This window comes from Macrobrachium nipponense, chromosome 19 (genome assembly GCF_015104395.2).
Source record: "Macrobrachium nipponense isolate FS-2020 chromosome 19, ASM1510439v2, whole genome shotgun sequence".
NCBI lineage: Eukaryota > Metazoa > Arthropoda > Malacostraca > Decapoda > Palaemonidae > Macrobrachium > Macrobrachium nipponense.
In genome coordinates this window covers 52785947-52799347 of record NC_061088.1, presented here as the reverse complement: position 1 = coordinate 52799347, position 13401 = coordinate 52785947, and the positions used below count along the sequence as shown (strand labels likewise).

General features: G+C 36.0%; 1 protein-coding gene across 3 annotated transcripts in view; it reads right to left on the bottom strand.

The window, feature by feature from the left end:
- Positions 1 to 13401, bottom strand: part of LOC135216961 (golgin subfamily A member 4-like) — a 275501-nt gene that overhangs the window by 71235 nt on the left and 190865 nt on the right. For all 3 annotated transcript variants that reach the window (XM_064252500.1, XM_064252489.1, XM_064252492.1), the window contains exons 21-22: positions 11855 to 12085; positions 1118 to 1303 (exon numbers count right to left, since the gene is read on the bottom strand). In XM_064252500.1, the coding sequence (XP_064108570.1) occupies positions 1118 to 1303; positions 11855 to 12085 (417 nt within the window). The remainder of the gene's footprint in view (positions 1 to 1117; positions 1304 to 11854; positions 12086 to 13401) is intronic.

Genomic DNA, 13401 nt, shown 5'->3' with positions numbered 1-13401 from the left:
GTATATGCAAAAGTATTTGATCTACCTGAATAGTGATCCACTCTACAACTATAATAAGGCCATTATTATTCCCGGCTAAAATAGATGTTAATCTGAACAAAATAAACAAGACATGACTCACCCTGCTTGAAGGCTGTGAATGCGTTTCGGTGGTTGTAACACTACCGAAATCCGGTGATATAAATGGAAAACAAGAACAAGCTGCAGTAAGCACTCAATGTTTCGTCGAGTGCGGCAGAAAACACGACGACGTGATTAGCTAAGTCGTTCCTAGTATTGCCATAGGGGGATGACACTATACCTACACTGAGCCATTGAGGCACTACCAGCAAAATTTGAATTTAGGCTGTTGTCGAGTAGGAAACTCTAGCTATATAATTACTGGGTAAGTCACATGTACAAAAATAAATTTTTAAATGCTTTCTTTTTGGGCCCTATAGTCACACCTTCAAGAGCTCAGGAAGCAGGTAATTCTGCTGTTGAGGTGAATACTGAGGCTTATGGATTCTATTCATCTGCTGACTACAAACCACTGTTTTACCCCCCAGGTACCTGGATGCCTTCACTGGAACACCGATTCTGACCAAACTTCCTCAACAGGAATCACTTGAATGATAGTGCCACTTGGGCTGAATCTTCTTTGAGGACACCTTTAGAATATTACAACCACTAAGATATCAGAACTGCTATGTTTGGAGGATCTCACACAAAATCAGTAATTTACATCTGGTATGTACTCTTCATAACCAATTATGATCAATAATGTACATAACTTTGAAATCAGCCAAATTTTGCATCAACTTTCCAACTTTTTCCCTCTAAGTACTGCTAACAGTGCAAATAGTCAAATGAATTAAATCCAACATGCATTGTATGAAAATTCCAGAACAATTTATTAACAAAATTGCTAAGCCTGCCTAATACGTAGTTTGTATACCATAACATTATAATGAGCAAAAAGATGAAATAAAAACCTTTGCAGGAGAATCATTACTTTTGCTATCTGAAAAGTCAGTCTGGATGGGGATCTCATTACTCTAGAATCAAGCATTTATTTTCTAAATTAACAAATCTGTCTCCTAACTGAATTAATTCCCAAATATGAAATAATACATACTGTTTCAACAGAAGCTGCCCTTGGTAGAATCTTTCGTCTATTTGTTGTTCTAGTTGACCTTTGTGACAGCGCTGAATCATTGGTATTTAGACCTTCAGCTCGTGGTTTACCTACAGCAACCTTGACTAACTGGGAATCGGATGTTGCTCTTGAAGCACTTCTGGACATAGGAACACTAGTATTTTCCTGAAAGTTTAGTTTCAAATTACAGCAATATCATTTGCAATACTCTAAATACACAAGCTCTTCATACAGTACTTTTCTAATATGCAAGAAGCCAAAAATTTTGGGTGAAATTAGTACTACTTTCAGGTTTATAACATAATTTCTTAAGATACAAACCATTCTTTAAAGTGATTTGAACTTCACATTACAATTATCTTTCATACTTCAATGATTAAAATTAATATTTTACATTTAACCATTTTAAATCACTAAATTGAGTTGGATCACCAAGACAAAACTTTTGCTCTTTCAATTTCACATCTCAAAAACTTCAGAATTCCATGAAAGAACATTACATAAGAGATAACTTAATATAGCAATGAGTCAATATTATGGTAAATTGCAACACAAAAAGAACAAACTCAAATTATTAATAGACACTGTATCTTAAATGTGAAGTCATACATCAATCATAATATAATCCTTTTGTGGATTTTGCCAATGAATGATGTTAGCTGGGTGCACACAATTCTATGGCAACTTCAATCAAAACTATTTGAACTTCAATTTAGATTACTTTCAATAAAGTACACACAACCTTCAAATACGCATGCTATTTCAATTATGTTGTTGTGATCAAACCACTTAATCTTTTTTTATATAAAATTAGTCCAACCCCTTAGTTTTGAGTAACTAACCACAAACAACAAATTATAACCCAAACTTAAATCTTTCCTGGGACTATAAATACAGTTCAAACACTTTTAAAATTCACTGGAACACATACTTAACAATAATTACAATATTACGAAGTTTTGTAGACCCACTTTATCATTAACCCTTAAACGCCGACTGGACGTATTTTACGTTGACATTTTTTGTCTCTCGGGTGCCGACTGGACATATTTTACGTCGACATACAAAAGTTTTTTTAAAAATTCGCGGAAAAATACTTTTAGGCCTACCAGCCAATAACTCTTGAATCACGCGCCTTGGGGGATGCTGGGAGTTCACGGATCAAGGTGTTGTTTTGTTTACAATCGTTACGCAGGCGCGCAAGCGCAAATTTCTTTCTTGCCGCACTAAAAAGTATCTGTGACACATCTCGGAAATTATTTCGTCACTTTGACATAATTTTTGTACCATTTTAAATTAGCCGTTACATGGAGTATTATATATGAAAATGTGCCCATTTTTATGAAGAATACAACAAAAAAATACTCATGATTGTAGCTTTTATCAGTTTTGAGATATTTTTATATAAATAACGATAAGTGCCAAAATTTCAACCTTCGGTCAACTTTGACTCTTATCGAAATGGTAGAAAAACGCAATTGTAAGCTAAAACTCTAATATTTTAGTAATATTCAATCATTTAACTTAATTTTGCAACTAATTGGAAGTCTCTAGCAAAATATTTCGATTTATGGTGAATTTATGAAAAAACTTTTTCCTTACGTCCGCGCGGTAACTCTTCCGAAAAAATCATACATGCGATTGTGGTAATGTTTGCACCATTTTAAATTAGCTGTTACATAAAGTTTTATATATGAAAATGTGTGCAATTTCATGCACAATACAACTAAAAAATACCCATGGTTGTAGCTTTTATCAATTTTGAAATATTTTCATATTAAAAATGATAAGTGACAAATTTTCAACCTTCGGTCAACTTTGACTACCGAAATGGTCGAAAAACGCAATTGTAAGCTAAACCGCTTATATTCTAGTAATATTCAAGCATTTACCTTCAGTTTGCAACAAATTGGAAGTCTCTAGCACAATATTTCGATTTATGGTGAATTTATGAAAAAAATAACATTTTCTTTACGTCCGCGCGGTAACTCTTCCGAAAAAATCATACGTGCGATTGTGGCAATGTTTGCACCATTTTAAATTAGCCGTTACATAAAGTTTTATATATGAAAATGAGCGCATTTTCATGTAGAATACAACAAAAAATAATTGAAGGTTGTAGCTTTTCTCATTTTTGAAATATTTGCATATAAATCACGATAAATAGAAAAAAAACCACGTTTGGTCAACTTTGACTCTACCGAAATGGTCGAAAAACGCAATTGTAAGCTAAAACTCTTACAGTCTAGTAATATTCAGTCATTTATCTTCATCTTGAAACAAATTCGAAGTCTCTAGCACAATATTTAGATTTATGGTGAATTTTAAAAAAATCTTTCTTTCCCTCCGCGCGCTGATTCTCCGCCACAAATCTCCGAAATGCGTACGTTCCATTCTCGGAATATTTGCTCCGTTTCATATTAGGAATTTCATAGAGTTTTATATATGAAAATGTGCGCAATTTCATGTAGAATAAAACGAAAAATATTTGAAGGTTGTATCTTTTCTTATTTCCGAAATAATTGCATATAAAAAAATATATATATAAAAAATTCGACATTCGGTCAACTTTACCTAGTCAGATATGGTCGAAAACTGCATTTGTAAGCTAATATTCTTACAGTATAGTAATATTCAATCATTTGTCTTCATTTTGAAAGAAATTGGAAGTCTCTAGGACAATATTTAGATTTATGGTGAATTTTTGAAAAAAATATGTTTACGTCCGTGCGTTACGAATTCATGCATTATTTTGTGATAATATTTTCTCTGTGTTGCTTTTATCGTTTTACGATGTGTTATATACCAAAATGATCGCAATTTAGTGTACATAACAACAAAAAAAGAAGTAACTCGTTACCTTTAACCGTTTAGCGCACAGCGCGATTTGAATACAATTATATATGAAATTTCGTTTTTGCGCTATCATATATCGCATTATTTATATATGATAATGATAATTTTTTCATTTCTGATGGTTGCATACTAAACTTCAGCCAATGACAAAAAAAGGAGCCAAAAATGAACTCTTAATCTTGAAAACTAAGCGCGCTGTGATTTTTTGAAAAAAATATTTTTTCCGCTTCCGCGCTCACTCTGAAACACCTCCGGCACACGGGAGACATTTTTTTTTTTTACCGCTTCGGCGTTTAAGGGTTAATAACCTCATTTTTCATGTGAAACAGCCTCAACCACATGCTTGGTGTATGTGAAGTCCACTGTCCACAAACTAAACTTTTCTTTCTACTAAGTCAATAATGCCCTCTGTAACTGTGACAAGTAGGAAACACGCTACTGAAGATTACAACGAACAGATTAGTATAAAAACTTGTTTCAAGGCAGAAGTATAGTTATAAGAGACCCATTAATCCAACACTCCCATTCCCCACTGGTCATGGATGGGACATAATTAATGGACAAATATTGCCAAGTGTCTGTGATTTGCCTTGTGCTCCTAATAATATCCTTCGTCTAATCAAGTGTAACTGTGTAAAAAGTCTCTCTAATCCCCCATGCAAATGCTTAGCAAATAATTTACCATGAACAGAAATGTGTGTATGTGAAGGGAATGAAGAGCTTTGTAACAATGATACTAATTTGCACCAGAAATGATAGTGACAGTGAAGATTACTTTATAGATATACTGCGTAGCAAATATTACCATATATTTTCAATTACTTTATTGCTTCGTAACAGAGAATTATTTTTCAATGTTTTTAATCTGTATAAAAAAAATTTTATTTCCCACTGATATAATTCTAGCTATAAAGAGGCTTTGTTAACCCTTTAAAGCCGATTGGACGTATTAAACGTCGATATAAATTGTCTGTTGGGTGCAAATTGGACGTATGGTACGTCGGTATAAAAGTTTTTTTTTTTTTTTTTAATTCGCGGAAAAATAGTTAAAGGGCTACGAGGCAAAAACTTTTGAATCACGCGCCTTGGGGGATGCTGGGAGCTCACGGATCGCAAGAGATTCAGAAGTGCCACTATCAATTTTATTCAACTAAAGGGAGTTTAAAACCAATTAAAACTATCCCTAATATTTCATCACTAATATGTACTGCCACAAAAGGGGGTTTTTGCTACATATGCTCCCCTACTAAACCCCATGACACACCAGGAATCAATCACTAGGACAGATACAAAACACCTCTCAAAACTGAAGTGGAAAAATGAAGGCAATGCCCTGAACTCAGGAGCTTGAAAAACATTCCAGAAAAATTAAGATATCCACAAAAGGGAAAAAATTAGGCAAGACACCAAGTTTGCTATAAAAAGAACATCACCATTTCAGTACTCTGGAAAACTAAAGAGTATCAACCAAAGCATCTCATAATGGAGAATGAATGAAGTCAACAAAAAAGATCAGCAGATGTAGTGAGTAACACTGTGGCCGAAGAGTCATTGTCAAGAAGCTAAGAAGTTACAGGAGGGACCAAGACCAACATGGAGACAACTACAACAGGAAGCCCTTGACGAGAATGAACATTCAGTGCAGAGCAAGCAAGGAAGAGATAACTCAACATGCAGCAGAATCTGAAAAAACTGGGCCCTCATGCAACTCATGGACACAAACTGGGTGAGGCAACATGAAGCAAAAAAGCCAGAGGATCATGCAGCTCAAGTCACAAGACATCAGAGGAACTGAATCCTGATGACCAGTAAGTGAAGGTGTTTCTCCAAGTCACATTGCAATTCCCAGTAGGTTAAGTAAGTAATGTCTGCAACAAAAAACATCACAAAAAAGTACTCAACAAGCACCTGAGGTATAATACCAGTCCTTAAAGGAAAACACACCTGGTAATATTCTGCTCAAAAGAGGAGAGCATTTGAACCTTGTGGACCTTACAACTGACCTGTGATTGTGCCTCCTGAGATATCTAGACGTGCAATCAGGAAACCATGGAAGCTAAATAACAGGGATCTTGAGAGTCCAATTCTTTCAACCCAAGAGAAAAGGACTACCAAATAGCTAGATGAATAATTTGAGTGCTTCCACTCAGCAGCAAACTGGGGCCAACTAAAATCCTGCATAAATGCCAAAAGCTAGGATGAGAGACTTGGTTGGAAGAAGTATGAAACCTACTCAAGTGCTTAAGAATGAACAAGGCCTTAAGGGGGGCCGGCCGGAACCCCTATATATGGGGGTATAGGGCGAAAAATGCAAAGTCATGAAAAAATTCATGGAGCTTCATATGGCAATTGAGAATACATATACAAAATATTTCGTCAAAATTACTCTTACTTTTGTAGTTACAGGGTGATTAGTAAACATAACTCAATAAGCCTAAAACATTCATCCGCACAAGAAAATGCAATATTTCTTCTGTTATCGTAAATTTTGATAATTATTGTCAAAGAAATTGTGAGAAATGGCACCTGTAGAGATTCCGTGGGCCGCAGAAGGGAGTATCACTGTTCAACCATGATCAGTGCGATCTTTGAGCAAAGGGATCTTAATTTATGATAAATAACATAGTTTTGGTTTATTAATACCCAAAAAGGAATATGAAATTCATAATAATCATGATTTATTAACATTGTCTTTGTAAAAAGAGAGTACAACTTCGAATTTCAGCTCTTGACATTCTCTTGCATTTAAGTTTGTTTATTTTTGTTTTGGCAAGAATTTCATCATGCCAAAACGGAAAATACTAGGAAAACATCTAACTAACATACAGAAGAAAAAAATTCGCTGTAATAAGCCAAGTTAGTGAAGGAGAGAGAGAGTTGCGTAGGAAGGAGTGCCCCGTCTTGCCTGACGCAGTGCCCCAAGCTACGATATATGAGCAAAGGGATCATAATTTATGATTAAATTATGATAAATAAAATAGTTTTGGTTTATTAATACACAAAAAAGAAATATTCATAATAATCATTATTTATTAACATTGTCGTTGTAAAAATGCGAAGAAAAACTTAGAACGCCCGTATCTCAAAACTATAGTTATTGACATTCAAAATCTATCTTCTCCCATAGTTTTAAAGCTATAACATTGGAATTTGGTGTATAACTCAAAAAGACATTATAGAACAATCAAATGAAGACCTTTTTTCCAATTTTTGTTTCGTCTTTTTTTTTTTTTTTTATAAATTTTGTTTTCCTAATTTATAGGATTTATTTTTTTACCATAATGAAAAATTCATATCTAGCAAAAAAAAATTACTTTTAGAAAAAAAAAAAACTCCTCATTTGATTGGAGGTCTACATCAGGTCTATATATGGTAGTAATCCCAGGTCTTAATATTAAATATCAAGGGAGGAGATAGAATTTGAAAAATGGTTATTTTCGGGATAAATCGCCCTGGCGTCACAAAACCGAAGGTCAGAGGCAAAAATCATATGCGGTTTGGAGATGTCCCAAGTCACCTTATTAAGTGGTAAGAATACCAAAGTCCTGTCCTTAAAGAATGGCATTAGCCAGCCGGCCCACCTTAAAGAAGATGGTGTCCAATAGTAACCCAAAAACGTAATAAGCCAAGAGGGCCATCAACAAAAAAGCAATTCAAACCAATTCTTTAACAGTTAACCTTTTAACGCCAAAGGGGTATAATAAAAATCGTCTCCCGTATGCTGGCGTAGTCTGGGAGTGATTAAGAGTTCATTTTGGCTCCTTTTTTTGTCATTGCCGGAAGTTTAGTATGCAACCATCAGAAATGAAAAAAAAAATATCATTATCATATATAAATAATAGGATATATGATAGCGCGTAAACAAAATTTCATATATAATTGTATTCAAATCGCGCTGTGAGCAAAACGGTTAAAGCTAACAAGTTAATTTTTTTCTGTTGTATTGTACACTAAATTGCGACAATTTTGGTATGTAACAAATTGTAAAACGATCAAGGCAACACAGAGAAAATATTATCACAAAATGATGCATGAATTCGTAAAGCGCAGACGTAACAGTATTTTTTTTCAAAAATTCACCATAAATCGAAATATTGTGCTAGAGACTTCCCGCTTGTTGCAAAATGAAGGTAATTAATTGAATATTACTAGACTGTAAGGGTTGTAGCTTACAATTGCAGTTTACGACCATTTCGGTCGAGTTAAAGTTGACCAAAGGACAAATTTTTTCTATTTATCGTTATTTATATGAAAAATATTTCCAAACTGATAAAAGCTACAACCATAGGTTGTTTTTAGTTGTATTCTACATGAAATTGCGCACATTTTTATATATAAAACATCATGTACCAGCTAATTTAAAATGGTGCAAACATTACAACAATCGGACAAAAAAATTTATGATTCTTTCGGAAGAGGTACTGCGCGGACGTAAGGAAAAAGTTTATTTCATAAATTCACCATAAATCGAAATATTGTGTTAGAGACTTCCAATTTGTTGAAAAATAAAGGTAAATGATTGAATATTACTAGAATGTAATAGTTTTAGCTTACAATTGCGTTTTTCGACCATTTCGGTCGAGTCAAAGTTGACCGAAGGTTGAAATTTTGGCACTTATCGTTATTTATATGAAAATATTTCAAAACTGATAAAAGCTACAACCATGGGTTGTTTTTTGTTGTATTATGCATGAAATTGCACATATTTTTATATATACGTAATACTCCATGTAATGGCTAATTTAAAATGGTGCAAAACTTATGTCAAAGCGACAAAATAATTTCTGAGATGTGTCGCTGATACTTTTTAGAGCGAGTAGAAAGAAATTTGCGTTTGCGCGCCTGTGTAATGATTGTACACAAAACAACGCCTTGATCCGTGAGCTCCCAGCATCCCCCAAAGCGCATGATTCAAAAGTTTTCGCATAGTAGGCCTATAACTATTTCTCCACTAATGTAAAAAAAAAAAACTTTTATATCGACGTACCATACGTCCAATCGGCACCCAACAGACAATTTATATAGACGTTTAATACGTCCAATCGGTGCTAAAGGGTTAAGAGCCTGTACCTAGAGAAGAAAGCTGAAAAGATGACAGGCCGTGACCATTATAATAGAATGAGGGGCAAGACATTCCAAGAACAAAAGCTGTATTGTGGGAACTAATGAGCAAGGCAGACAAGAATGCCATATAATGAGAGTACATAAAAGGCAAAGGAAGAGGACCTGCTATCCATACATTGGCCACTCTCACAATCAGCGTCATCCTCGACAAGTTGAGCATGATACTCAGAATTCTAGAAGACAAAATAATCAATGATGATCATTAACCCTTACTTGACGGATAAATAGTATATTGATATGCAGCTCCTCAGGCCAGGTAAAGTTTGAGGTTGGTCAATTTACATAAAAACACATCAATGGAAAGAGGAAGATATGGAAATGTACATGGTGAAAGAAAAAAAATTCTATAAAATTTTCCCTACCTTCCACGAGAAGTTGTAAATGACTATTTACTACCCCTTGTGGGACTTCCTTTACAAAACAATCGTAAATCTTACCAACTTATAAATGTTTTCCTAATAAATAAATTTATTTTATTTTGTAAAATTAAAATTACTGCTCACACAATATCAAAACAGATAAGAAATAAAAGCAGTTATAAATTCTTAGCATATTCGTTGAAAAATATTTATGTAAATTTACCGAGAACGAAGATTCAGTAACTTATTTTTACATTTATATGTTTTTTCTAATATTTCTTTGCTATTTTCTTTGTAAAATTACATTTACAACCGACTTACTATCGTAAACGACAAGAACAAAAAACAACAGCAACCCCTTGGTATATTTACAAGCAAATTTACAAAAAGATGCCAAGTGACACATACACAGAACATTCCCCCTTCAAGTCACAAGCACTACTGAAGTCCTGAGACGCCCACACTCGTGATCTTAGTCAGTATAAAAGTTGCCATAAGTGAATTTTTGGGATATAAAAGTATTGGCACCTCTTTCCCGCCTGATTCTTTCCAAATTAATGGCGCATAATATTGTTTTACAACAGGATCAATCCATTCACCAACCCAAACCTGTTATTTACTACTCCCAAGGATCAATCCGTCAATTAAAGGTTAAAACAGTGGAATAGGTTACTTCACAAGTCTCTTTAAAGTGATCTGTCATGCTCAAGAACAGCTAGCACAAGTTACAAATCATCAAAACTATGTTAAAAAATGAGTGGAATAGTCATATTCATTCTAACCAAAGGAACACCTGACACTTCCAAGTCAACCTTAACTGACCAAAAGGAAAAGGGCATGAAGACTTCTATGCCCTCCTAAAACTGGAGCTCAACAATAACTTAAGCCAATGAGCCCTGCCCTGCTGTGGAAAACAGAATCTAGGGAGCCCAAATGAAAACATGCAAATAGGACCATACAGGACATTCCCATTCACACCTCTAAGACTTCATAGATCTGTAAGGGGAAGGAATCACCCCAAAAGAAAAAAACTTGTGATTGAAAGACACTGGATGTATTAAAAAACAACTGAGATATACCAAATTTGTAACTAATTTGTATTTTTCATAACTAACAAACCTGAGGTCTTAACATTGGGATTTACTAGCGCCAAGCTGGAAACCAGTAGAATTAAAATTACACTTGTGAGATCCAGAGACTATTGGCATCTATACCAGGTCACGGGGCATGTATAACCAGAATGCCCGCGGCGTCCAGTGACCCACCAGTTATATTCCTACCGCCTTTAAGATAAGACGTGTTTACTGTCTATCTGATTTAAAGCCGGTTTTCAGTTTGCCCGTTTTTTATCCATTTCATTTTTCTTATTACTTTTTCTTTCTCTGAGTGTGCTCAGTGTGAGTGTGATCGGTAAGAGCGTATAAGTGGTATGATGGAAATTTTCGCTTCACCATCGGGATCTTCTGCAAGGTTGGTAGGCCTAGTGCTGCCCACGAACCTTCCATCCTATGCACTTCGGGAGCCAGCTCTTGGAACAAAGATGGCGATGCTCCCCCCTACCTGCTGGGAACAGAGGAGCGTACATATTATGCATACAATTACCCAGAACCCCTCCTGATGTTTCCGATAACGAATCGCTAGGAGAAACTGAAGGGGTATGGGACAAATCAAAAGCAGGTGGCGAAACACATGGAGCAGTCTGATTTATTGCCGATACAAGAGAAGCCGGTAAGGTTTGGTCATCCAAAGATGGCGTCACCTCCTTCCTTTTGTACTGGCCTTTCTCATAGAACTTTTTCCACTGTTCCACCGACCAACCCCGACAAACAGAACATGGATTAGTAATTGTACATACGTTTTCCCTGCACCTACTATATGTTGGATGAGGATCCGTCGACACCGAAGTTAGGAATCTAGAACATGGAAAGCCACTGACTCCGGGGCATTTCCTTTGTCTCCTCTTCGAAACGGCAAAAGTTCCCAATGGTGAAGCGAAAATTTCCATCATGCCACTTATACGCTCTTACCGATCACACTCACACTGAGCACACTCAGAGAAAGAAAAAGTAATAAGAAAATGAAAAAGGAAATGGATAAAAAATGGGCAAACTGAAAATCGGCTTTAAATCAGATAGACAGTAAGTACTCTTTCAATGAAAAGCACAAAAACCTGATAATGTCCTTCCCTAACAAAAAAAATTGAGAAAAAAAAGACAAAGGAGTCAAGAGGAGACTGACCACACACACACACACACACACACAAAAAAAAACCTAGTCCTTGCAACCTTGATTCCCAGACCAGATATTTTATGAGTAAATTCACAGAGAAAACTTATACTTTCAGCATAGCTGAACTTTTAAAAAATTACATACTTACATTGAATTTCTCTCTGTCCATCTGCCGTTTAAAATCCCTCATTTGGGAGTCAGCTAGCCTAACTTGTGCTTCTAGGCTTCTGTTTTCATTATCCAATCGCCTAATCTTCTGCTCAGCTTCTTTCAACTTTTCTTTTAGAGGGTGATGAAGTTCTGCAATGTCAGCATTCTTAAGCTGTTCTTTTTTCAGGTTATCATTGAGTTTCTTAATGTGCTCCTTAAATTTTTTTATCTGTAAAAAATATGATATTGTTAAACTACAATAAAGTTTTGTACATACTTACCTGGCAGATATATACTTAGCTATAGTCTCCGACGTTCCCGACAGAATTTCAAATCTCGCGGCACACGCGACAGGTAGGTCAGGTGGTCTACCTTACCCGCCGCTGGGTGGCGGATGTACGAACCACTCCCGTAAGCTTGTCAGATTTTTCTCTTCCACCTGTCTCCTGAGGGGAGGCTGGGTGGGCCATTAATCGTATATATCTGCCAGGTAAGTATGTACAAAACTTTATTGTAGTTTAACAATATCATTTTTGTACATGAACTTCCCTGACAGATATATACTTAGCTGATTGGCACCCTTGGTGGAGGGTAAGAGACAGCTCCATAATACAGGTAAGACGGGAAACAACTAATGTTGTAGGATATAAAAACCTTGGTTCTCACCTTTTCAGGATGAAGACTTCATAGATACTATCTCTGAGTCTGCATTGCCTGGAGAGCTACAGCTAGGACGTGACCTGATGCTGAAAGACTCTCGGATCTACCACTGGGATATGTGATCCCCTATTGTGGTAGAATCCAAGTCGGATGCTGTTAGAGGGACCTTGTCCGCTTACCTAACAGATCCTTACCACTACCTCTGCAAGGAGCCAAAACCCACCAGACCACCTAACCAAAATACAAAGGGTTAATATTACGACAAAAAGAGGTGCCTCCTGCAACCTCTTTCAGACAACCAAAAACAACAATATAAAATATAGGGTAACTATATAAAAAACTTTACAGGATAAGTTTCAGCTCCCTGCCCCAGCACCGAATCCGCCGATACGAAAGGACCCAAGGCGAAGCATTTATCATATGTGATTTTTACATCACGTAGTAGTGGTTTGCGAAAACCGATTGGCATCTCCAAAAAGTCGCCTCCATCAAGTTCCGCACAGACATATTTTTTCTGAATGCAAGCGAAGTTGCGATGGCTCTCACCTCGTGAGCTTTCACTTTCAGTAGTCTAAAATGATCTTCCTTACAGGCAACATGTGCCTCTGTAATAAGGCTTCTCAGAAAAAAGGAAAGAGCATTCTTCGACATGGGCCGAGTGGGGTCCTTTACGGAGCACCAAAGCACATCTTGATTAGCCTTAAGTTCTGCCGCCTCTTAAGAAATACTTCATAATTCTCATAGGGCAAAAGAGTTCTTTCAGGCTCTTCCCCTACTAGAAAAAGATAAACTACGAACTTCAAAGCTCCTGGGCCAAGGGCGTGATGGGTTTTCATTCTTTGCCAGGAAACTTGGAAGAAATGAACACACCATAGAATCTTCCTT